Below are 27,554 nucleotides of genomic sequence, written 5' to 3' on the forward strand. Positions count from 1 at the left end.
GCACAAAGCTCATTGCTAGGTCATGTAACAGCTATTTATCGTAACAACGTGGTTTTGGACGCTTTCACTGAGGCTAATTTATCAAGTCGGCAACGTTTTTTAATCTTCCCAAAAATCTGCTCCCAACACATTTCTACCCAGTCAAAGTCAAGACTTTCAAAGTAAAGGGTAAGCGTCTGTTTAGCATGATTCTAATGTTTGATGAGTCAAACTGTTGGTTGCTCCGAAAAAAACATGGTTTAGATGATATACACTGAAATATTGCAATATTCTGATACTAAATTAATATTTGGAAGAAGCAAATCCATTTTTATTGAGATATTACCTACAAACGTTTGATGTATTTCCCTTAAGTGGTGCAAATCAAACTCCGACTGCTAGGTGGCAGCATTTTAACTGCCTTCATTCTGACTGAACAATGAGATATTTGGACGCGTCATGTAAGAGTCTGGCCTCAGCTCTTCTATTAAATTCAGTCTAAATATTGTCTGGCTTTCATTATTGGGATATATCGAATCATTCCCACTCCACCCCCACCCCGCCACATTGTGATGTTGTATTGCCAGATTCTTACTCTCCAGTAATGCCACATTCAGCAGCAGTGGCGTGTCCAGATCTTTTCAAATGGGGTGGCCCAAGTGAGGCACTACTTTGTGCATGGGTGGCACCAATGGTTATGCTTTTTTTTTTTTTTTTACCCCAAGTCTTTAGTGGACAATGAAAAGCCTATTTAAAGGGAATTCAATGCGGTGGCACCTGGGGTGGCCAATCAGATTCCAAGGGTGGCATTTGCTACCCCAGGCTACTCCCTGGACACGCCCCTGTTCAGCAGACCTGTTCAACTGCTTTTTACTACAAATGCATAATCAGCCAATCAGATGACAGCCACTTGGTGCATTTAGGCACAGTTTCTAAGGTTCAGTCTGAGCACCAGAATGGATAAGGCTGTTGGTACCAGACAGACGATGGTTCAAAACCTGCTACGGGGATTTTCTTTTTTTTTTTTTTTTTTTTACCAGCAACCAGCTTTAAGGGATGGCTACTTCCAGCAGGATCATGCACCAGGTCACAAAGCTTAGATCATCTCTAACTCCATCGGTCTCCACAGTCACCAGATCTCAGTCCAGAACCTTTGGGATGTGGTTGAACAGGAGAGTTTCATCATGCGTGATGCTGTCAAGTCAGTGTGGGCCGTTTCTAAGGCCTTGTTGAATCTATGACATAGTGAATTAAAGCAGTTCTGAAGGGAAAAGCGAGTCCAACACATTACTAGAAAGATGTACCAAATAAAGTGGCCAGTGATTGTGTATTTTCATTGTTTTTGATCCGAAAATGTTTAGTAAAGAAACTTGTTGGACTGTTTAGATTTGTGGGGCTGATCACAAGGCTGAAAAACGTTGCTCTTGACTCACAATTAGGCAGACTGATGCTAGCCAGTTGACAAAAAACCCCAAACTAAACATTTCAAACTTACTTTCATGGCACCAACACGATCTCGGTGATAATGACTGAAACAGAGCGGTGAACAAAAGCTTTAAATGATGTAAACAGACTTCAGACTCCAGTTAAATGATCAGGACCAACACCTGAACTCCAAAGGAAGTCAGAGAAACTTAAATGCATATAGAAATGCTACTAGTTTAAAAAGTGGCAGAGATTATTGCTGATCACTGAAATCCCATTGAAACACAGTGACACCGGAGGTCTGTTGGGCCTGGTGGACTGGCTCTGCTCAATGGTGAAAGGTGCTATGCTGCCAGCAGACAGCAGAGGGCAGCACACAGACTGGAAAGGGCTGTGACAACAAACATAAATCACTGAAGAACGATCTGGCCTCATTCAAGAAACTGTTTAAATTCTCACTGTCTTGTATAAAAAGTGACATTTGAATTTATCATTTTGCAGTCAATCATGTTCAGCCATGCTTTCCATCAGACACACCTTAAGCACTGAAGAGCAAACAGTCTCTACAATCAAGGCTGGTTAGCGCAGCCCAAGTTGTTTTTTTGGTCGTTCCTCTGTGTAACTGCGTAAAATAGGTCTGCATATACACTTTAATGGCGCACTTGCAGCTCTGTAAGAAAGAAAGTGCTTCACTTTCTCACAAGTCTGTGAGACGGATTGTGTTTTCTGGATTCTAGCCCATCAGAACGGTGGTTTCACAAAATCTTTTATGTTTTCAGCTGACGTCTGAAGTTGAAGCGTTGGGTCATTTACAGTGAAGCAAAACCGTGTGAAAGTTAGCCTCAGGAACGCGTCTGGTTTGTGTTGATCATGATGTTGGGCAGAGCATTACGCCTTTTCCTCCAGGTGCCCAAGTCTCGGGCGTATCTCTTAATCTGGTGGAACCACTGCTGGGTTCGAGATTTGTCCGATGCACGGAAAACAAAAGATTCTCGTCGAATATCGAGAACCTCGAAAGTGTCCTCACAGTCCGGCTCAGATGACACCACACAGTTACCCAGGTGGATAGGTTCCCTTAGCACCGCAAACTTCCCGCTGCTTTTGTCCTTGATTAGGACCAGAACTCCATCCCGGACACTCTCCCCAAAGCCCTCCCCTGGATCCCCTCTTGCACCACCATCTTGCCCGCTGGAGTCACCACCCCGCTGTGTCCTCACCATCAGCAGACTCTGTACGTTTTGGAACTTGAGGCCTTTGCTGCCCTTCTTCACCCACTGACCATCTGCCGGTTGGGACAGCTGGAGCGGCCCTTCCATGACGAATCGTGTGTTTTCTCTTGCCCAGCCCACCGTTTTCATAGACACCTCTCGCATCTCAATGTTTATGACCTCCCGATTCTTACGACTGTCCCGACGAAACGATCGCAGAGACCAGGTGACGCCATTGCCCTCCTGCTTGGTCTTCATATTGATGTGTTCCAGATGAGATTCCACTCGGCTCTTGGCCTCACGGAGATGTGCGTAGTCAGGGTGATATTCGGGCGTGACCTTAATGATGCGACTTAACAGGAGTGGGTACTTAGTCACACGCTGCAGGGGCGCCATGAGGAAGGAGCGCAAGTTCATACGCCGCAATGCAGTGTTGTCGTTTTGGGAAACATCCAGAAATATTCTGAAATTAGAAAGAAGATTCTCTCAACTGGTGCATGCTTGCAGAAAACGTCATTAACAAATATTAGAGAAGAGCTTGACTCATTGGTGAGCTGTGGTTCTGTCTGGAAATGTGAATAATTGCAGCTCAGCACCAAAAATAGACCTTCCACTGAATAAGTGATAACTCATTGTCTTTTCCATTAAGAATTACACAGAGCAGCCATGGCAGGAACAAGAGAATGCTCCCACAGCAGCTTCTACTTCATACAAGCCAACAGGAAGAGGAATCCCTGTATTTGGTGTTTACCTGAGCAGCTCCTTCTCTTTCTCCAGAGTGTTGAGCATGTTGACTGAGGTGGACTGCTGCAGGCAGTAGGTCTGGAAGGCTGGCAGCATGTTGACAAACGCCAGGAAAATTTCTCCGATATAAACGGTCAGCAGGTCATCATCGCCCTGGAGTTAAATCCCACGCAAAGAGAATGAAAATTTAATTGGCTGATTCAAATCTTGTTGAATCTTGAGGAGTCCTCAAAACTTATTTTCTAGAAAAGTGTCTAGGTCTAAACTGAAAATACTGTTACAGAAAAACAGGTCCATCCCTCTCTGCTGTGCTTCAGCTCTGCATCCGGAACTCCTGCAGAGGAGTCTGTGATGCACATGCAGGCCAACAGGTGACCCCTCTATGTTTTGTTGCAAATCCTATTAGAGCCACTAGGAGGAGCAAAATATGACAGGCTATTTTATTATTATTATTATTATGTACAGTTTTTTAAAGAGCAAGTCACCCCCTACCAGATTCTTACTCAACTCCCACTTCCTGTTTGAAAAATGCAACAAATGCTGTTGCCTAGCAGACTGAGAGGGCAGAGCCGCTAACAAATACACACACTCACGACATTGTGACATCATAATGTACCATCTAACATCATTGTGTACCTCTTAGCCAATAGCGATGGCAGATTTAAATTCAAATGCAGTGCAGTTTTTACCTGACGACAGTGCATCGCTGACAGTTTTAGGCAGAATATTTCAGTTTGAACTAAAATGAACTAAAATGCCGAATTATTTAATACATTTGTCTGCAACACGATCAGACACTCATTTATATAGTTTATCAGCAAAAAAAAAGTTCATTTGGAGTGACTTGCTCTTTAAGTTTCCATATTTTGGTTTGAGATTAAAAATTTAATCAAACATTAGCCTAAACATCAGCTAAAATAGAGTATTGAGCACTGATTTTAAAGGTTAAATAGGCCGTTTTGGCTTGCCTTTAGCACCCCCTAGTGTCCGTTTGTAGAACTAAACTCCTCTGTGTGTGTTGGTCAGCTAAAACATCTCCCCAGCCTTCCTCAGTGTCTACAGGAGTGATTCATCACTAAAGTAAACAAATCAGCTGTATTTGTGATCTAAAACATGCAGGGAACGTGCTGGAACCAGACTGCAGCGCCAGTTATTAATTTATACTTCTCCATCTGCGTCGGGAGGTCGGGACGGACGCACACAACACCATTATCCATGCTTTTGAGGGCTCTCCGACAGGCTCGCAAGGATGGAAGGAGTCTAGCTCTCTTTTCTAAACATCCATCCATCGAGACGGAGAACGCGAGCTTGTGATAGGTCAGGACACAGCTGTTGTCTACAGCGCAACCATTGCGTTCTCAAAAACATAAAGAGAGTTGAGGATATCTAACGGCAGACACGGAGAAGCTTATAGAATATCTCGTGGAGAAACTTTAAAAATATGATCGTTTTGGTCACCCGTGACTGGAGGAAATGACGGGAAACGTGGGTTTAGAGATGGCGAGCGCATGCAGAGGTGGAGGAGAATGAGGGACGAATGTATCCGCGTTAAAAATTCTCTTAAATACACACACACAAAAAAAAACACAATATAAACACACCATCTTGGACCGGATACATGATAGGTTACCACAGAACAGCGCTACGCCCTCTGTTGTCCTGGCGGGGAATTGCTTTGCAACACTCCCCAGGAGACGGAGAAAGGTGATGGCAAATTGTCTCCGTCCGTGTGTCTCTCCCTCCTGGAGCTGACGGAGATTTATAAATTAGGCTTAAGTCCCAACAGTCTAATGGTGTAAGTGGGCCATTCTGACCACAGGGGGCGATAGGGGCTGGGTGGTCTTTCATAAACCCTGTAAAGGGTCATTTTAGCGCAAAGTATCCCTTTAACCCTTTGATGCATAATGGTCACTACAGTGGACAGGTACTCAAAATGTTTTATTTATTTATTTATTTTTTGCTATTAAGCACAGCTGTTGAAGACTTTATTGCATTTGAGCCCCTCCATTTGGACTTCAGCAAGTCAAGCCAACATATTTCATGTTCAGAATGCACGCTGTCCACTGAGGTGGACATGTAGTAAATTATTTGTAAACTATTAAATGTCACAAAAAATATTTGTTGACATTTGTTTAATTCACATCAAAAGATGAATGAAAAAAACTGTTTAAAAAAATCATAGTTGAAGATTTCATAATTCATGCATCAAAGGGTTAACATCTTTTTTTTTGTGTAGAAAACTTAATCCAAACCCAATATGATGTCCTAATTATTAGACCAGTTATTTAAGACAACCCCAATAAATATTTGTCTTAAACAACCGCTCTAAATGACCGTTAAATAGGTAGTTATGGTTATAAGTGAACTTGACCTCATGAGATTCTTCATGACTTGCGACAAACAGCAAAGCAGCATCCACGGGAGGTTAACCGTGACTAATGAAGTGTTTGACGGCCTGCGTGTGACAGCATCGGGTTTTTGCAGAAAGTTCTGATAAAAAACAAACACCTCCAGATTAAAACCTCCATGTGAATTATGTATGAAAAACACACAGAACAGCTGATGGTTCAGGCACGTCATCACATGACATCCTTACATCATGCATTTAAACACGAGATGGACTTTAATAGTCAAACCTTATTTTACCATCTAGGTCAGGGGTCATCAGCAGACTCTGGCTAACAACGCTCTTAAACCTCACACCACAGTGAGCTGATGCATGGTACTTCTAGAGTATCAGACCGCCTACAGACTTGATCACATGATCTGAGTAGAGCTCTGATTGGCTGACACGTGAATTCCACCTTAACGATTCCTGTTTGTGCATGGTTAATGACTTTGTGGGCTTACTGGAACAAACTTGCAGGTTACATATAGTCCATGCATGATCCCTGATCTAGTAACTTAATTATTTTACCACTGTGATATTTTACCTGGAGCAGCTGAAGTTTGCCTTAATGTGAAAATAAGACATTTTGGAGTCATTAACATGCAGTAACACATTAAACAACTTAATAAATATGACCCTGAATGTGGGTTTTTTAATGATTAAAGGCTAAAGTAACAAAATCCCCGTTCAGAGACAGAAATAGAAGTCTGTGTGTGATTCTGGTCACCTGGTCAAACGCCTGATCGATGCTGTCCTGAAGGTGTTCAGTAAAGCGGTCGTTGACGTCTATCAGCTCCTGAACGTTACTAAACACCACAGCGAGCTGCTCTGCTGTCAGCAGACCTGCACTTTGCATGGGGCAGTAAAACTCCTCCTTAATGATCCTCAGGTTTTCTCCGTAACTTGACTCTGTGTTCAGAAACTCCAGGATGGCCTCCTTACGCTCGATGCGCAGCTTGGAGCAGCGCTCACACATTCGCTCCCCTCGTTCTTTAGAGGCCCCATCCCTCATCCCACAATCAGGACATGGTCTCTGGGCTTCCCAGGCTCTGAGGGAGGCAGACGGTCTCTTCCAGGTGCGGGACAATCCTGGGCCAATGCCGCTGTCCACTCGCTCCACTTCTGCTCCCCTGGATCTACGGTGACGGCGGGGCTCGCGGTCCTCCTCGTCCCTCTCATCGCTGAGGCCCACCACTCCGCTGTCAGAACTGAGGCTGCTGATGGTGCTCCAGCGATGCTGACCGGACCGAGTCACGCCCAGAACCGCTTGTCGGTCCTCACCAGGAGGCTCAGAGTGTCCACGGAGAGCTGCTGGGGCTGGAGAGAGGGAGGAGGTAGAAGCCAGCGATTATATTTGTGGATTTAACCTGAAGCGTTTTTGTTACCCATCTCTCTCTCTCACACACACACACACACACACGCACACGCACGCACGCACGCACGCACACACACACACAAACAAAACAGAACATAACATTTCCTAATAGACACCCGTTCAATTTGGCCAACTCATTACTGGTTGAGTAGGAGCAGCAAGTACAGATATCATCTTTCCTGTTAATTAGATCTTGAAGCCCCAGAGTGAGAACTTAACCTTTGTCCACATGCATGATGACTCAATACTACTGTGTGTGTGTGTGTGTGTGTGTGTGTGTGTGTGTGTGTGTGTGTGTGAAGCTGAATGGAAGTATACAAATAAACCCTAGCCCATAGATGTTTTGATACTGAGGACATGAATCCATGAAGGTGTGTGTTTGTCCCAGCAACAAGATCCTGTTTGGTTCTCCTTATCGACTGTTCTTCATCCTGTGTCTAAGTGTGTATTGACATGAAGGTGTATGGAAAGCTGTACAGGAAGGAAGAGGGGTTAAAAGGTCAAAATCTTCAAAGGAGTGAGCACTGCAATGCTTAAGAGCGATCACAATCTCGTATATAAGGCGTGTTTCCATTGTCAGTGCTTCAGGGTAAATTCTGGGATGGGGGAATTGAGCAGGAGATAGGATGTCCCAGTCCTCTCAGCTGTTGTGTCTCCATTCAGATTAAGCCCTTTCAGGACACTGCACAGACACGTGCATATCACGACCGCTTTGGCAGTGAGTGATGTCACTGATCAGCACCAAAAAGCGTCCACAGTGACAATAATATCAAAAGTTTTATTCTGTTGAAGAATATCATAATTAATCCATTCGGAGCACGACAGCAGCTGCATGATGTCAATTAACCAGAAGAAGCTCCGTTTTTAAATGGCGCTCTGTGAGACAACAAATCCCCGTGAATGAGTTGTTGTGGAGGAATTCCATCAAGTTTGTGGAAATGCTCCGGCAAACGGCCGTTCGGCCGGCCCGGGCAGGAGCAGTCGCATGTTGGAAGTTCCTGTAAAATTTACCCTGAAGTTCCGACAACTGAAACGTAGCTTTAGAGGGGGACATATTGTAAAAGGACAGCCTTGGTTGGAGGTTTCTTCGTAAGTGAGACAGATTCACCTTCCCTGGTGAACACACATGTCTGCTAGAGGAGCAGACGCCCGTGTTGTACCAGGGACAGAAAAAGATTAGGCTGTTTGGTTAGATAAGGGAAATCAATCTGGAAAAATCACTGACCCTTAACTGATGCAGCTGTGCTGCCCGAGTGTGTGAGTTCATCAGGACTCAAACAGGACAAACTACCATGGCAACACATCAAAAACACACATCTCCAGGATCTAAAAGTCCCTCTCTGGTTAGAGTCTTACGTTTCGCTTCACCCATGCGTCTGTGCTGACCTCAGCATAATGACTGGATTTAGCAGGAAAACGCTTCCTAATCCAGATGATGTCTTGGAGACTTTAATCCTGAATTAGAACTCGCAACAAAATTCTAACTTTAGAAATGAGAATAATTAAATATTTGAAGAATCTGACAAGACGTTTGTAGAAGAAGAACACAATGTGTTGCAGCCAAACCCCACGGAGCATGCTAAGGCTAACACCGTCTTATAAATAAATTTTGTGAATCGTTGAAAACGATTTCTAGACGTCTGAGCTGAAAAGCGACTCGTCTCCTTAGGCTGAGCTGAGAAGGAAATGTGTTTTAAAGGGTTTTTGTTAAACTCTCAGTCAGTTTTACAGATATTAAGATCATTTCTGGTGTGACAGTATGGACTCTTACTAACAGTGGAAAAGTGTAATTTTCAATATTTAATCAAAACGACGATGACTAAACATGAGGAGCACGCGTAAAACAAAAAGGACCATGACTATCGAGGTTGAGACAGTGCTTCACAGAAAGGAAAGCCTTTGAAACCACCTTAATGGTATTTTCCATTAATAAATTCATGTTTTATTTTGATTTAAACTGAAGTTTTTGCATTTAAAGAAGAGAGATTGAAACTGGGATGGGCTAAAGCTCCTTTACTCCATCCCATTTTAAGCATCCTGTATGATACACATAAACAAACAAACAAGGTGAAAACAACAAAATAAAATAGAAGAAAAAAACAGGATGACAGAAGGAGAAGGGGCGCAGCAGGCTAATAAGGGTGTGGTCTTGACCAGGGGTCACCAACCTGGTGACCCCAGGAACCATATAAGGTGCCCACAGGCCTTCCCAAATAGCACAAATCTAAAATAACATAAAAAAAACTTCTGCTGCAATATTTTACTATCACAAATACTTTATATAGATTTTACTACTACATTTACCATTAAAAACATTAAAGTAGCCCTTCCCAAAAACCAGTTTCCTTATCCGGGGATCGGACTGCCAAGGCTCCCGCCTCGGTCTGCCACCCGATCCACATTGCACCGGACCCTTCATGTTCCTCCTGCGGGTGGTGGGTCCACAGTTGGATGAGCCCATGTATCCGGTTCGGGCTGGGCCCGGCCGGGCCGGGCCCCATGGGCGAAAGCCCAGCCACCAGGCGCTCGCTCACGGGTCCCACCCCCAGGCCTGGCTCCGGGTTGGGACTCCGGTAACCCTCCGGGCCGGGTACTCCGACTCTTTGATTGTGCATCCATAAAAGATCCTCTGAAGTTGAGGCGGTTTGGGCACCTGGTCAGGATGCCTCCTGGACGCCTCCCTGGGGAGGTGTTTCGGGCATGTCCTGCCGGCAGGAGGCCCCCGGGTTGACCCAGGACACGTTGGAGAGGTTACATCTCCAATCTGGTCCGGGAACGCCTTGGGGTCCTGCTGGTGGAGGTGGCCGGGGAGAGGACGGTCTGGAGCTCCCTAGTTGGGATGCTGCCCCTGTGACCCGGACCCGGCTAAGCGGAGGAAGACGACGACGACGAAAGTAGCCCTTCACATGTCTCAATAATCGTGAAGTAGCTCTCCGCTTCACGAAGGTTGATGACCCCTGGTCTAAACGGTTCTACGGCAAAAATGTTGTAGAGGTTGTGCCGCTGAGCACAAAAACACAAAAATCTGTCCTTTTCCAAATGTCTCAATCAGGGATAAGACAAAGCCTAGAATTCCAGTAAAATGTGGTTTACCTTTAAACTCCTGATTGATGAGATAAATACTGCAACGTGCATGTAAAGAAAACAAGTCAAAGACCAAGAAGGGCATGCAGGGATTGTGTACTCACCACTGTCCCTGTCTCTGTCCCTGTCTCTGTCTCGACGATGGCTGTGGAGGCGTGCGGCAGCAGCGATCTTCATTTCCAGCTGTTTGCGCTTGGAGGCGTCTGCTGGCATGGGGTCGCTGTAGTGGGGCCGGAGGCGGCACTCGCGTTGGGCTCTTACAGCCTCAGCCGGCTCGTAGGCTGCATCTGAGCTGGAACGCCGGCAGCCCAGACCGGTGTGCTGCCATTCGGAAAGACACAAACGTCGGTCAAACGGCCACATCGCTATAGCAACAAGTGAAAGGCAGAAAAACTCTCTGAGGATGTGATGCGAGAAGGATCGTACGCGACAGAAACCACAGCGTGGAGTTCTCCTGTGCTGTGTCACTGTGATGACATCATTACATAACAGATCTGAGTTATTGATTGTAGGAGTGACGGGAATCCAAATTCCATCCTCAGACGCAGCTCTGATCGCCTGCCAACAGCACCGAGGCCGCACGTCTAAAAATCTGCTTCTATCACAAACTGGAATCAAACAACCTTGCAGATAAGAGCCAATTCAGAGCTCCTCCTGGGCTTTTCCGAAGGTGATGAGAGGAATTCCCTAAACAGAGATCAAACCCCAGGAGAGCTGACCTGGTGCATTAAGTTCAACACTTTAACTCATACAAAATGGATGCTACTGGCTTTCCATCACCAGTTACCTCCCTACACGTTGACACCAACCAGCAGCAGACGGTTTCATCACGTCACATCAGATAAACACAAGCCTGGCAGCGATCAGGAAAAATAAAGGAGAATAATTAATATTCCACTGAGCAACCAAGAGGCAGCCATTACTCTGGGGGTGCAGAGGCAGGAGGAATTACAAATTCAGAGCCCAAAATTCAAGAAGAAGCAAACGCACCTGAGCAATGTTCTCTAAACTACCTGAAAACAAGCAAAGATACAACTCCGTGGCTCTTCTGTTCCGCAGATGCAGAGAGGATGTTAGCAGCAGCTCAGGCTGCAGCCGGCCGGCGGCTATCAGCAGCACCCTGCTGCCGTGGGGGGCAGCTTCACCTCCTCTCCACTACATCCTCAGACATTGAGCTGTTGCTGGAAGTCAGAGCTCTACATCTTTGTTCCTGCCTCAGCAAAAAAATGTGTGTGAGTGATGCGCATGCATGCATGCGTGTGTGTGTGTCGCAGTCCCCTTGCTCGTCCCAGTCAACCTCAGATGGATGTCTGCATTGCCGTGTGCTGCAGAACGGCGACGATGAGCGCAGATGGGAGAGACACGCTGAACGCATGAAAAAGAAAGCAGAAAAAGAATCCTTACGCATTCTCCTGCCTCCCCTCTTCCTCCTCCTTCTCCTCCTTCAGGCGCCTCGTCGCCAGCCTCGGATCTGCAGGCCGTTGCCGGCGTTGCCATGGCAACGGCGGAAGGCTGAAAGTCTGCCGAGGAGGCGGTGATGTCACAGCCTCCGTCCCGGTCACCTGACAGCCTGATGGGGGCCTCGGCGGAGATCTCTGCACTGCAGCTGGAGAGAAGGAGAAGACGGAGGTAAAGAGGGGTTTGATGGAAGTGTGGGATAGAGGTAGGGAATGAAGTCATGAAGAGGGAGAGAACGGGAGGAAGGATTAGAGGAAGTTGTCTGCCCCTTTTAACTAAAATAACATTAATACAAATGAAATAATCATATGATTCTTAAATAAATTGAACTTGTTGGCCGACACAACCTCAACCCATGAATTTGAAAAAAAGAGAAAACAATTTACACAGACAGAAGCATTAAGTTATAGATCTATATACATACATATATACACATGATGAATACACACTAGTTTTTTTTCTTTCATCCCCCCAACCCCCCTTCCCTCTCACATTTAGGTAATGGATCTATATAGGTTAATCATTTCATTTTTTAATCTCCTTTTTGAAAGTCAATATTGTTTTTGCATTCTTGATTTCAGTATTTAATTAATTCCACATTCTAACTCCATATATGGACACACAATGTTCCTTTACGAGTATCCGACGTCTAGGTATGTTAAATAATTCATGTCCCTTTAAATCATATTTGCTTTGTCTTTTTGTAAATCTTTTGATTTATCCTGCAGATACGTTCCTTTTGTTTGCATTATACATACATTTAAAAATATTGTAGTCCACCAGATCATAGAATTTCAATGTTTTAATTTTATAAATAATGGATTGGACGGATCTCTGTAGTTGCTCCTTGTGATTATTCTTATTGCTTTTTTCTGTAAGATGTAAATGGAATTTGTGTAAGTTTTATATGTTGTTCCCCAGATTTCAATGCAGTAGTTCAGGTACGGTATGATCAGTGAGTTATATAACAAATATGGGGAATTATTATCAAGCAACCCTTTTGCTCTATGTAACAGTGCAATAGTTTTAGATATTTTAGTTTTGACACTGTTCATATGTAGTTTCCAAGACATTTTTTCATCAGTGATGACTCCCAGATACTTGACTTCTTTAACTCTTTAATATTAATCTCATCTGTATTTAATAAAATTTCAACATTTAACTCTTTTAATATTAATCTAATCTATATTTAATAAAATTTCATCATTTGAATATGTATTACTAAATATCATAAAACATGATTTATCACTGTTTAATGATAGTTTGTTCCCATCAAACCATAGTTTAATTTTTTTCATCTCTGTTTGTATCACTTCTATCATCTGCTCAACATTATCTCCTGAATAGTAAAAAGTTGTATCATCTGCAAATAAGATGCATTTTAATATATTGGATACCTCAACAATGTCATTTATATAAATGATAAATACATTAGGGCCCAATACGGACCTTTGCGGTACACCACAAGTAATGTTATTTATATGTGATTTTGTGTTGTTTATTTGAACATATTGCTGCCTATCAGTTAGATAACTTATTATCCATTTTAGGGCCATCCCTGTGATGCCATATTTACTAAGTTTTTAATAAGCATTTTATGATCCACTGTATCGAATGCTTTTTTTAAATCAATAAAGATACTTATGAGATGAGTTTTTTTGTCAATGGCTTCCGATATTTCTTCTGTTAATTCCATTAATGCCATGGATGTTGAATGATTTGTTCTAAAACCATACTGACTGTCATTTAATATCTCTTCTTTGATCAGGAATCGGTCCAACCTAGAAATATAATTTTTCTAGTATTTTTGAGAATTGTGACAATAAAGATATTGGTCTATAGTTGGAAAAGATATGTTTGTCTCCACTTTTATGAAGTGGTATTACTTTTGCAATTTTCATCCTGTTAGGAAATGTCCCTGTTGCAAAAGATAAATTACATATGTAAGTCAATGGATGAATAATACTTTCTATTATATTTTTTATTAACGTTATGTCTAAACCATCACAGTCAGTACTTCTTTTATTGATGCATTTATTGATAATATTTCTTATTTCATCACTAGTTACTGGACTTAAATATATATTGTTTTTATTGCTTTTGATATTCTCACCTGTACTATAATTAGTTCATTTTGGAATGTTTTTTGCCAAGTCAGGTCCCACATTAGTAAAAAATTTGTTAAATTCATTTACTATTTTACTGGTTTCACTAATTTCAGACTGTCCGTTTACAAAATAATTTGGAACAGTTGAAGCTATTTTATTTCTTTTTATGACATTATTTATTATTCCCCAAGTTGCTCTAATATTATTTTTGTTTTCTTCTAATAAATTGCTACAATATTCCTTAAAATTAAAAGAAGAGTTCCAGAGGAGGATGGAAATTAGACTTATAACAGAGCTTCCTTTCCTCAGCATCATGCCCCCCCCCCCCCCCACCACAACCACCACCACCACACACACACACTTACATGTCCCTCTACTTCCTGCTGAGTCGTCTCTCCCAAACGCCCACCCTCCCCCTTTCTACAATTTTCCCTGAAACCCTCATACACTTAAATCAATGTCATTTGCTGTCTCTCACACTTCCTCTCTTCCTCAGTGTGTGTGTGTGTGTGTGTGTGTGTGTGTGTGTGTGTGTGTGTGTGTGTGTGTGTGTGTGTGTGTGTGTGTGTGTGTAACTAAACACATCAGTGCACATTTAACACCTGAACCCCATGACCACCGGTATCATTTAGGCATGCAGGAACAGACCTTCACTTCACTTTTTGAGTAACTGGACACACACACACACACACACACACACACGCACGCACACGCATACTCACACTCACGCGCACGCACGCACGCACGCACGCACACACACACATACACACACACACACAAATGTATATGTTGAAAACTCTTCAATCTGAACAAACAGGAGGAAGCTGAAGCTGTTGGGACTGCCCTCTGAAAACAGAAGCGTTGACCATGAACTGTGTCATGTCTGCATCACGTAACACTCATGCACCTTTGCTGTTGGGACGTATTACCATCCTAAAGAAAAAGCCTAATAGACTCTGAAAGCTGCTGGTTTTTTTGTAAACTCCTCGATAAAAGAGCTTTAGCATTTAATTAAGCTCTTCAAAAGCTCCAGTAACCAAATATTGATCTGTGGAGCTGTAAAAATAATGCACACGTCTTTAAATTCAGCTTGAAACATTATGAACACAAACTGCCCACTCATGTATTGATCCAAAAATTTCAAACTCTCATGATCTTAGCAGTTCAGAAGCAACGTGAATAAAGTAGATACGATGGTGTGTGAGTGTGTGTGTGTGTGTGTGTGTGTTCTACAGAAGCCTGTCATTTCTTTATATCAGGTGTGTTACCTAGAACAGGACAGAGGACCTGAGGGACCGGAGTTTGACACCTGGGCTGTTTTAGACCTAAAAGCAACAATAATGGAGGAGATGGGACCAGTTTTAGTTACAAGATGAGAGATTACAGAAGATTAAAGATTGTTTACTAAAATGTTTATTTCATAAAGTGGCCATTTCCCTAATAAAAATGCCAAAAGTATAAAACTGTTATGAATAAATGTTGGAATGTAATTTATAGTTTCATGTTTTAACTTTTCTGGTAGTAGTAGATTTTATGATGCAGAGATAAAGTCAAACATTATACTAAAACCTTTCCAAATGCCTGTTGTGTTTAAAAAAAATAACGACTCATCTGAAATGCTTAATTTGTTAGCTCTAGATAAAATGAACAGATTTGGCTCACTATTTAGCATGTTTGTCCCACTGTTACTTAAAGGGGACATATTATTTATTTATTTTAATTTTAAATACCTCCATAGTTGATGCCAAATGTGCTCATGAAGTTCTTTGCATTGAAGTTTCTTTTCAACAGTTTTATTCTTGACATTTTCAGTACCTTCCAGAATGAGCCATTTCAGGGCTCTGTCACTTTAAGAGAACAAGCTGAAGCAGGCCACGCCCCCTTCCTCAGGCTGCTCTAAGCTGAGAAGCTCAGATATCTGTGAGGAGTACAACCACAGCTCCCTTTGGTACGTGAGAGGTAGCTCTGTTCTACTTCCTCGTTTGTGACTCGTTTTAGGAACATCGTTACAAAAAGCAAACACTGACAGAAGACAGAGACGGGCTTTTTCACCTTTGGAGTGTTTATAAAAGTACACTCAGAAGGAAGTATAAAATAATAATATATCCTTTAAAACGTATAATAATCCCTTATTACTGATTTATAAAGTACTACAGAATAATTAATATCACAACTATAAACTATTTATTAGCCATTAATGAGGGGAGCTTAAAGGGGCATTATGGAAGTTTGACAGCCAAAACATGTATAGAAATAATAAATGTCTTCTTCATACATTCTCCTGCAATGACCTGGTCCTGTAAAATGAGCCCTGGCACTTTTACTGTGATTGTCCGTTTTTCTGTAAAATCACAGAAAAAGAGAGCTGCCCGGGTCGAGCAGGCTGCTTCATGCGCGTTCACGCTCAGGCATAGCCCGTAGCATTTGCTATCAGTAGCTTTAGCAGCAGAGAGAGAGGAAGTGCCAACTCAGTGACTTTGTCGCTGTTCCTAACGCCTAGTGACGAACCTAGCTACATTTCTGAGGACCCTTAGCTACTTTCTTCTAGATATTTCCTGCAAATTAGCAACAAAATAGCCATTTTAGCTCCGAACCGTTCTTTAAACGTTGTTTCAGCTGTCATCAAGAATATAAACATTACAGATACAAAAGTTGTTACCGGCACTTTAGCACACTTAGTAAGACGTCGGACTCTCGTGGTGAAGACCCGGGTTTGACTCTGGATGTGAACATAGTTTATTTAGAGTTTCTTACATTAATTGTATTTATTTTTACAGTAAGATGCCCAAATTTTTATTTGAGACTCGCGAACGGCATTGCATTCACAGATAAAAAAGATGTGGGTTCATCTTTCATTTTGGAACAATTTTTCAAGCAAGGGAAGGGAATGATCTGAGCATGCAGGAGGACTGACCCATCATAAACCTTTGTCGGCTGTGCTGAAGAGAAAGGTACAGAACCAAATTATTTAATTAATTAGCTGCGTGTTCTCCTGTCCTCTGGGCCACACACACACACACACACACACACACACACACACACACACACACACACACACACACACACACACACACACACACACACACACACACACACACACACACAGGACTGTCTCAGCTGTTATTTTCGTTAAGGAGTGTGCACGTTCAGCATGCGCGCCTCGTGCACGAGCCTACTATTGAAGCTGCCGTTACGCTTTTTGCCTGTGGGGGCAATCGCGAGCATAAAAATTCAAAACTCCGTAAAGTCCCTTTAATTGTAAAGTGGTACTCATTTTTCTCTTGACTTTTGGGTTTTGAGCTCTTTGCTTCTCAAACCAGCTAAGTTCTGGATTCTTCCCGCTGTTGTTCAGTGGAAGCCCCACCCACTTCCACACCTGCATCTTGTTATACGTTTAATCCATAGGTTTAATCAAAGAGTCAGCAGAGAAAAGAAGTCTAAATATCTGCTTCAAACTGGTGTCGATGAGGCAAAAAAGTCCTGAATGACTGATGCGGTTCTGAAGACGTGACTCTGATGAGTCAAATCGGTTTCCTCTTGATTCAAACTGTCATTAAAAAGGTCTTTATCTCACACACACAGTATTAGCTGTCACAGCCTGGATGATGCATGAGCAGCAATAACCTGTGGCTTAATTCATCAGGAAATCGTTGTGCGTGATGGATCACCGACCAACACGGCAAGATGTGACAATAAAATTAGGCTGGCTGCCGTGTTAACTGATGCATGTATCACCAAAATGAATTCAGTGTATTTCTCTGTGAGTGGCTGCATCTAATAGAGATAAATAAAGGAAAAGCATGCAGACATAAAAAAAAGCTATTAGCTTGGCGATCTATGCACCCAGTGCACCTTATTGCAGAGCCTGATTTACTCAGTGATGCTGCTTTGATGCTTTAATCCATTTCAAGCCTTTAAAACCCCTCCCAGGTACCACAACATGCACATTACAGTAATACTGCAGCTGGGGGGATTATGCACAGAATGCAAAATGTGCCTCACGATGTGCTTCAACAAAGACTTACTGGTGAACGCCAAACACCTCAGGGAGCAGATATCACAGCACACTGCCATCTTTAATTAATACATCTTAAAACATGTCCAGAGGCTTGGGTTGGTAGTTAAACCCCAAGGGACTCTTAGTGTTGGAATGTGGTTCTTTTATCTTGGATAAAAGATGAAACCTGTTGGGATAAATAATATTAAACTTTAAGATGCCTTGTGAAGCAATGCTCCTTATTATTAATGCCTTTTACTCAGAAACACGCTTCAAAGCGTTTATTCTATAGAACAAAGAGTGGTGAAACCATTCAATGGATGGATTGGGAATCACTTGCTGGGAAGTTTTGCACTTTCATGGTCACCTGTGTGTGTTATTTTTTTGGGGTCTGATAATGTTCCACACATGTGAGAATGGATTGCAGTGCATTGATTGCCCTCGTTTGCAATCACTTTCCTTGTCCTTTAAGCCCCAGAACAGCATGCACCAACACAATCAGGCCAACGGCTCTTTGTCGTTACAAAGCAGCAGAAAACTGAAAAATCTCCACAGTATCTGCTACAGCTTTAGCATTTAACAGTATTTTTGCTCAGCGTCACAGTGCTACAAGCTGCAGGAGGCCGTGTGTTGTTATATCAGTAAATGGAGGCAATTTCATGATGTTCCTTCTGCCATTTTTCTAAAGTTGGGTTGATTTTAAAACCTGATTGTGAAACAACCTTAACCTGTAGCCTCAACTCTTACTCTGCATGTTCTGTGTTACATCGCCCCTCACAGGAGGTATTTCCTGCTGCCTACATGCAGTAAAAGCTTCACACATCCATCTTTACTTCCAGCAGTGCAGGCAAAGGAGCGACAGTCGGCAGTAAGTCCTGACAGCTGAGTAAAGGTACCGCCCACATCTCATCTATTGCACCCTCCAGTCTTCAAGGTGGTGGGGGGACATTTCACTAAAGTGGCAAACCAAGCAGCTTCTCCACCGACAAGGGGGTAAAATCAGTCCCTTATCTTGTCTGTGATTGGGATAAACAACTGAGTGAAGATGTTATTTATCCACCAGCTGACAGCAAGAAAGAGAGGAGATGGGAAAACCGGGAGTCTGCAGGGACGATGCCAGGCTCCAGCCCACCAGCCCCCGGGCTGCCCACGCTCCTGTCTGCCGAGCCAATCCGGTTAACTGCGACCCTGACAGCTGTTATCACAATCACTGAGATAAATCGATAGCACAGCAGCATGCTCGGGGGTTGAACAGATGGAGGTGTACACTCGTGCAACGTTATGATACTGTAAACACACAGGCATGGTAATCAGACACAGATCACACTGATTAACTTAAAACTGAAATGATTCTGCTGCTGTAGCAGCTACCAGGCTCAGATCATCTAAGGATTTACTGGATCAACCTCTCCAACAGTAAAATAAAGGCACAGATCACAACTGGAGTTGGAAAATCCTTCAGAATTGTTGCTAAAATATGAAAAGGTAAAGTTTCTCTTTGATGAAACATGTGCATCAGTGTTCACGGATGTTCGCTGCACCTACAGCAGGTAATAATTACTTTGTAAATGTAGGATCAAAACTGACTGAAAAAATGTGTACTCCTCAGTTAGGGGGGGGGGGGGGGGGCTGAGGACTTAATAAAAATCAACCCAGCTTCTATGTTTTTGACACCGGTAACAGAGAGGGAAGTAACTGAAATAGTTGGTGGTTGTCAAAGCAAAACATCTACAGATTGGAATGATATAGACATGTCTTTGATAAAGAAGGTTATAGGGGTTGTTGTATTTGTAATTTGTCCTTCACAGCTGGTTCATTTCCATGTAAAATGAAAACGGCTAAGGTTATTCCATTATACTAAGAGGGAGACAATAAGCAGTTCACTAATTATAGACCAGTTTCATTATTATCGAAAATTTCGAACATTTTAGAAAAGTTATTTGTCAGTAGATTGGATAAATTCATTGAAAATCATAATCTGTTATCAAATAGTCAGTGTGGGTTCAGAACAAACAGATCTGGCATTAATGGAAATTGTTGAAGAAATCACTGGTTCTATAGATAAGAGGGAACATGCAGTTGGAGTATTTGTAGATTTAAAAAAGCTTTTGATACAATTGATCATACAGTATTAATTAATAAACTTCAAAAATATGGTATTAGCAGAGCTGTTCTCAGTTGGGTTAGAAGTTATTTAACCAATAAAAATCAATTTGTACGAACAAATAATTATAAGTCAGAACTGCTCAGTATCAATTGTGGGGTACCACAGGGGTCAGTTTTGGGTACAAACATCGACATATAAATATTGGACAATGGGTTTCCATAGACTCCAATAACATGTTTTTGAGGGTAAATGGGAGGTGGATACCACTGCCATGTTGATCGTGTCACAGGTTCCGTCAAGCCCAGACAATTCCGCAAAAGAGAAGAGAGGTGGAGCTGAGGGTGGGGCTGTAAGGCTGGGATCAAATGACGACACCCGGTCGAACTAGCTACAAGCTAACCTCAAGCTAACGCAAAGCTAACACGGAGGTGGGAGCTAAGCTAACGAAAGTAGCAACCTAGCTACAACCTGAGTTAACTGTGCACAACACCAGAGCTTCGGAGTCAGAGATACGCCGGGCTGACCGCTGGGTAAAACCGGGTGGAACACAGAGGTCTCCGAGAGCTCCACAAGCCAGCAGCCACACAGCAGACAAGCGCCGCTGCGATCTGAGATGCGCAGAGCTGCCGCTGGGGAGAACCGGGTGGAAAGGTTTCCATCCCAGAGCTCCACAAGCCGGCAGCCCGCGCAGAAGTCAGGAGCCGCGATCAGACAGAGATGCGCCGAGCTGCGGGGAAGGGAGAACCGGGTGGAAAACTTCGGTTTCCATCCGAGAGCTCCACAAGCCGGAAGCCAGACACTCAAAATCCTGGAACAGTTTCCAAGCCAGACCGAGGCTCTACTGAGGCCTTTCCACGGAGCTAGCTCTGTGGTCACGTGGGTCTGATGCTCATTAATTATACAGAATTTTAGGCTTTTAATACACTTAAACAGAAGAGTGAGAAAAAAAATTCACCCCCCTCAGAGTTGTCATGAGTGTAAACTAGATAATTTAAACCAAAACATGATTTGGTACCAGGCTGTAAACATGTTTATTTCTGCTGTGAAACTGGTATTTTTAACATGGGAGTCAATGAGGATTTGCTCGCTTCTGACACCAGCGGATGAGGGTGGAACTGCAATTTTTGGTACTTCCGGGATTGCTTCCATTTTTGAGCCGCATTGCGGGGGCTTGGGTCCAAAGCTATTTATTTTACATATTAATGATTTGTGTGAGGTTTCCAGAGCATTTAAATGTGTTGCATTTGCAGAGGATACAAAATTTTTTGCTTCGGGAGAAAATTTGCAAGATCTTTGTAAGGTGGTAACAACAGAAATGGCTAAACAGAAACTATGGTTTGATTTGAATAGATTGTCATTAAACTTAAACAAAACTAAAGTTATGTTGTATGGAAAACATATAATAAACACACATATAAACTAAGCAATAACTATAAATTATATTACTATAGAAAGAGTGTATGAAAATACATTTCTGGGTGTAATCCTTGATCACAAATTATGTTGGAAACCTCACATAAATTATGTTAAAGGAAAGGTAGCACAGAGTATTGGGGTGCTGGGAAAAGTAAGACATTTTGTGAATTAAAAGGTGTTGTATATACTGTACTGCACACAGATAGTACCATACCTAACTTACTGTGTTGAAGTGTGGGGAAACACCCATAAAACTACCCTGAATGCACTTTGTACGTTACAAAAACGAGCCATAAGGTTGGTCAGTCATGTGGGATATAATGAACACACAAACAGCTTGTTTATAGAATTACAAACCTTAAAGTTCAAAGATTTGATAGAATTTAGGACTGCACTATTTATGCACAAAGTCAATAAAAAAGTTCTGCCTGAAAATATTCAAAAACTGTTTGCAGAAAGACAAGGTGGATATAAGTTGAGAAGGGAATTAAATTTGAAGCAGCATTATGCTTGAACGAAACTGAAAAGTATGTGTGTTTCAATTAGTGGAGTTATTTTAATGGAATAGTCTTGAGGAAAGAATCAAAGAAAGTTTAGTGCAATTTATGAAATTATATAAAGAATGAATTTTTTTTCCACATATAGACAAGAGGATCACTAATTTGTATATGTACTGTAGTGATAATATATATTATCATTGTTGTAATTGATGTTGATACTTTTGAGTTGTTGTATTGTGATGTTGTGTTCAGAAGTTGTATTCTGATATTTAAATTTTTTTTAAGTATGAGTAAATTGATTTAGGGATAGGTGAAATAAGCTATGCTTCTTCCTATTCCTTTTTGAACAATTATGGTTGTGATGAGTTATCCAAGTTGGAAATTAATATATGTATTGTTTTATTTGTTTGAAATAAATGAGAAAAAAATTACAATTAATGTTTCAAAACTTGCACTGTAAAAAGTAACAAAATTATATAGATTATTTTTTTTTAATAAAGTATAATGTTGCTCTGCAGTAGAGTTTGGTGATAAGGAGGTCTGCTGTAGTCTATCATAGCAACAATGTCGCTGTGAATATTGCTCATTAAAAACCAGAGATTTAATTCAGGGCCTTTACACATAGCCTGAATTTCAGGCTATGTGTAAAAACTAAGGATTATGGGTGCTTCTCAATGTCAAGGAACCTCGCCTTGATGTCTTGGTCCCGCCCTGGATTCCTACGTCATCAGGAACCGCCAAGGCGTGTTCCAATGTTCATGTTCTACTGAGGCGTCTGTCCTCCGTTTGTTAGCCATTTAGCTAGCTGACAAGGATAGGCGGGAGGCGCCTTGTTGCCTTCCCTTGGTCAAAAATTTCCCAAAATACAGCGCGGTATTTTCCAAAGAAAGGTGGATCAGGAGCCAACAGCTACTTCGAGGGCAACTTTCTAGTTTAAATGTAAGTCAACTAATTGTAGCTATCGGGCTGATGTCTGAAATGTGTTTTAGATCCAAAACAGTTATCTATGGTTAGTTAGTTACTAGCAGGTAGTAACTAGCTTACACATTTAATTTAACCAATATATACACAACTAAAACAGTAAAAGGGTCGTTATACATCAATATTGAAACTTATACGTATAAAATACGTTACCTCACGAGTCACGATGTGACGTGGCATGACCGCGGCAGCCACGGTCACACGAGGCAAGTATTTATAACTGTTTGACCGAGGAAGGACAGTGTCCTTGTGACTTGACATTGAGAAGCACCTTTAGGTTTGTGTATGAAAAGCATGCTTCCTGTACGTCTGTCTGCAGCTGTACCGTTTTCTCTGTGGTGACACCTGCTGTTTAGCAAAGGTACTGCAGGAAGAGTGTCACGTAACCAATGCATGGCCATTTCTTAAATGCCATGAAATTATGTTTTAAATGACAGAACTTATCAATATTTTAACACAAATGTGCTTTCTCACAAATGAACAGCTATCAGAAGCTATGAAGGAAGTTAGAACCAAAACAGAAACCTTGGAAAGACTGATACTGTTATTTATCTGATCTTATTTATTAATTATTTTAATCAATTTGATCAGTTATGTATCACCCTATCTGTGTGGCTAATTAATGTATCTTCATTATCCTGATTATTGTGTTTGTAGTAAAGAAAGAAAAAACTAAAAACTTTGGTCTTTTCTACATATTTGAATTTTTCTCTCCTCCTGCCACCCTGACTTACCTCTTCTTGATGAGGTCCAGTGCAGACCCAATGAGCCCGTCCTTCATCTTATAGATCTTGGCTCCGTAGCTCGACAGGTCTGTCCCCTCCAGAAGGAGCGCTGGGCAGCAGCTGGAGGGGCGCTCCCAGTTCTCTCTGCAGGGTGGGAAGGGAACCGTCCCAGCTGGCTCCAAACTGCTCCTCCTCCGCCTGGCATTCCCATCATCTCCTCCAACAGCAAGGGTTTTGTCCTGGACGGAGCTGGCCTGTGGCTGCAGGGGTGCACGTGGCGACGGTCCTGTGCAGATTGGGGAATAGGTGCTGGTGGTGGAACTGGAGGTTGAAGTGATCACATTATTGGAATCAAGATTCTCCAAGGAGCTAACAGTCTGCAGGACTTCACTGTTAGCGACATCTTCACCTGTACTCTGGAATTCACCCATCTCCTCAGGTTCACCTCTCTGCTGACTACCAGCTTCCACCTGAAACGGAGTCTGATCAGAGAGCAAGGTTTGGGTGTCTGAAGGACCGCCATCTTGTCCACCTGCTGTAGACTCTGCGCTCTGCTTCCCCTCTCTCTGCCTCATCATCTTAAACTCCTCAAACGTGGGGATGTGCAGACGTCCCACAGGCTGCCGGCGCCGTTCACACACTGGATCTGTTTCACTGTTGTTTACTGAGATGTTGTCGGTTGTGTAGGATGTCTTGACTGCCGTCGAGCTGCCCGGGGAGCTGTGGACAGCCAAGTTGGGGCTACTGTTCTGCCTCCTGAGCTGTAACCTCCTTAAGACCTCCTGCTTGATCTCCTCTGGAGACGTACGCATTGTGCACAGAGGCCTGGGGCAAGCACCTGTTGACATTCCTTGACTCACATTTTGCCGCTCACTGGTTGCAGCATTTGGGGTCACCTGAGGCCGTAATGGGACGGGTTTTAAAGACTCAATAGCTGACCTAGCACTCTGAAGGCGGAGCTTTTCCCTTAGGCCTCTCCTTGCATCCCATTCGTCAATACCACCTGGAAACAGCAGCTGAGGAAAAAGTGGCAAGTCCTTTCTGGTTAGTCCATGTCGAGGGTAAAACGCTAAACTTTCTGGGTTGGGTACCAGCCCATGGGCTCTCAGTACAGATCCATCAGGAGGCCCATCATACCAGTGGCTAGAAGAAGTGTAGCGCAAAATAAACTCACTATCCAAGCTCCTGCAAGGAGCAGCCCCAAGGGCACAAAGGCCAGAATCTGCTACTGTGCTCCAGTTTAGGTTCTCCATACTCCTGTAAGGTCTGCTGCCATTGCCGTTGCGGTTGCTGGAGCCCGGGACCTGCCCCTGCCCTGGCTCCATCCCAACAGGACCCTGCCTGCTGTTGGAGCAATACCTCATCCCCATGTTAGTTAGCAGGGTGCTGCTGTTGCACCTTGCCATGAGTGGGTAGTGAGGTCCCTGGATGTCCGAGTACTGAGGGATGGTGGGTCTGTGTCGAGGGAAGGAGTTCAGAGGGTCTGGGGACAGAGGGAGGTTGGCGATGCATGGCTCCATGTCTGCAAGGAGGTCAAAGGGAGACTTGCAGCCAGACGGGGAGCCGGCTGAGAGTGCGGCAGAGGAAGAAGAGGGGTAGTCACATGGTGGAGGGAGCTTCACGTCTGGCATAGCTGTGGGCTAAGGGAGAGGCCCTCAAATACATCAGCAGGTACAAAGACTGTCCACCTGCAGGGGCAAGAGGACAAATGCTTTAGAACACCAGAAAGAAAAGAAGGAACAAAACAAGTTTAATATCACATCGTTTCTTTTCTTAAATGTTATTTTTTCAATTGCTCAGCTCTGATTTCCAGCCTGTCTAACGGACCCTAATGGACAGGTCTGTCAGAGTCCCTCAGCCACAGGAAGGACAGTATAGTCCACATGAAGACACATTATATAACAGAAGCTCTGGAGATGGAGACTTTGCCTTAGAAGTGTGGTTTCGTCCCACTCCAGAACAATCACATTTATTTTATATAACTGCCCCCCCCCCCGAGGCCTCTTCCCTTTTCTCTTTCTGCAGTAACAATAATAATAGAGATTATTGCTCTGCTTGGCTATTAAAACATGACGGTGGAGAGACCGACACAAAGAGACAGCCAGTTCCAGAGCTGGTGAAGGAGACAAAGATGAGACTTGGATGGAGGAAATGAATGTGATGTTAGGAGGAAGCAGTATGCTGAAGGACAGTAATGAAGATAACTGCTTAGCTGTTCCTCTGGAGGCTGGCTCCACTCTCTCCCTCTGAGTAATCAGACGGTGGTTCCACATCAGGATGGAGACGAGAGAGCAGGGTTAACCGTGGGTCTTCCTCTTTTTCCTTAATGAGTACAAACTGCTTGTTGACCACTCTACCATCACCCTGACCTCAGACTATGTCTGCAGCCATCCGTACAGCAGGGCCACTGCTGTGAGTATGACTCAGATTATGAAACACAGATTCAGAGGATGCATCATATGAATAATAAATCTCATATCATCTATTTTATTAAAGCATGAAGCGGATTCTGGACGACGCTGCAGCTTTGCAGTAATGGAGGAATTAAAATTCCTTTCATGGCTGGAGGAAGGCAAGGCTGCTGCCGAGATCATTAGTGGGTAGTTTCCCTCAAATTTAATTTGTGGGCTGCTTATTGTAGGAAATTTACCTTTGTGCAACAACCAGTAACATGAATATGTCACACATGAGATGGAAGCAAGGACCGCTTACAGACAAAAAGAAGGTTTTTTTATTTAAAAAGCCAAATTCTTAAACAAAAACAAATGATCAAAATTTTATTTGCATCCATCCATTTTTGGCCGCTTATCCAGAGCCGGGTTGCGGGGCAGTAGCCTAAGCAGAGAGGCCAAGACTCCAGACAGCTCCTCCAGGGGAATCCCAAGGCGTTCCCTGACCAGCTGTGAGACATAGACCCTCCAGCGTGTCCTGGGTCTTCCTTTAGGCCTTCTACCAGTTGGACGTGCCTGGAAAACCTCACCAGGGAGGCGTCCAGGAGGCATCCTAACTAGATGTCCGAGCCACCTCAAATGGCTCCTCTCCATGTGGAGGAGCAGTGGATCTACTCCGAGCCCCTCCTGGATGACAAAGCTTCTCACCCTATCTCTAAGGGAGAGCCCAGTCACCCTGCACAAACAACTCATTTCGGCCGCTTGTATCCGCAATCTCGTTCTTTCGGTCACTACCCAAAGCTCATGACCATAGGTGAAGGTAGGAACGTAGATCGACCGGTAAATCGAAAGCTTTGCCTTCCAGCTCAGCTCGCTCTTCACCACGACAGACCAGTACAACGCCCGCATCACTGCAGATGCAGCACCAATCCGCCTATCGATCTCACGCTCCAGTTTTCCCTCACTCGTGAACAAGACCCTGAGATACTTCAAGAGCAAGTCACCCCAAATCACATTTTATTTGCTGATAAACTATATAAAGGAGTGTCTAATCATGCTACAGACACGTGTAGTCAATAATTTCGCAGTTCAGTGCATCTTGGTTAAAATTCAAATATTCTGTCTAAAACTGGCAGTGTTGCGCCGTCGTCAGGGAAAAATTCTGCACTGTATTTGAATTTAAATCTGCCACCGCTATTGGCTAAGAGGTATGCTATGATGTCATCTGGTACATTATGATGTCATAATGCCATTGTGAGCCTGTGTGTGTGTGTATTTGTTAGCGGCTCCGCCCTCTCTGTCTGCCAAGCAACAGCATTTGTTGCATTTTTCAACCATAAAGTGGGAGTGAAGTAAGTTTCTTGTAGGGGGTGACTTGCTCTTTAAACTACTCCACTTGGAGCAGGACCTCATCCCTGACCTGGAGAAGGCATTCTACCCTTTTCCGACTCAAGACCATGGTCTCAGATTTAGAGAAGCTGATTCTCATCCCAGCTGCTTCACACTCGGCTGCGAACCGCTCCATTGAGAGCCGGAGATGACGTTCTGATCAAGCCAACAGGAGCACATCATCTGCAAAAGCAGAGACTCAATCCTTAGGCCACCAACACGGATTATTTGCAAAATACTCAAAACAGTGTCATCATTTGCATTTTACTGTAACAAACC

At 43.2% G+C, this 27,554-nt stretch overlaps 1 protein-coding gene across 3 annotated transcripts in view; it reads right to left on the reverse strand.

Moving 5' to 3' along the window:
• Positions 1-27,554, reverse strand: part of arhgef49 (Rho guanine nucleotide exchange factor 49) — a 90,595-nt gene that overhangs the window by 511 nt on the left and 62,530 nt on the right. For all 3 annotated transcript variants that reach the window (XM_015965917.3, XM_054746673.2, XM_070544063.1), the window contains 6 exons: positions 23,506-25,184; positions 11,609-11,810; positions 10,309-10,525; positions 6,473-7,062; positions 3,364-3,509; positions 1-3,075 (listed from right to left, as the gene is read on the reverse strand). The exon at positions 1-3,075 is cut by the window's left edge and continues 511 nt beyond it. In XM_015965917.3, the coding sequence (XP_015821403.1) occupies positions 2,247-3,075; positions 3,364-3,509; positions 6,473-7,062; positions 10,309-10,525; positions 11,609-11,810; positions 23,506-25,127 (3,606 nt within the window). In that variant the 5' untranslated portion in view covers positions 25,128-25,184 and the 3' untranslated portion in view covers positions 1-2,246. The remainder of the gene's footprint in view (positions 3,076-3,363; positions 3,510-6,472; positions 7,063-10,308; positions 10,526-11,608; positions 11,811-23,505; positions 25,185-27,554) is intronic.

This window comes from Nothobranchius furzeri, chromosome 14 (assembly GCF_043380555.1).
Source record: "Nothobranchius furzeri strain GRZ-AD chromosome 14, NfurGRZ-RIMD1, whole genome shotgun sequence".
Classification (NCBI taxonomy): domain Eukaryota; kingdom Metazoa; phylum Chordata; class Actinopteri; order Cyprinodontiformes; family Nothobranchiidae; genus Nothobranchius; species Nothobranchius furzeri.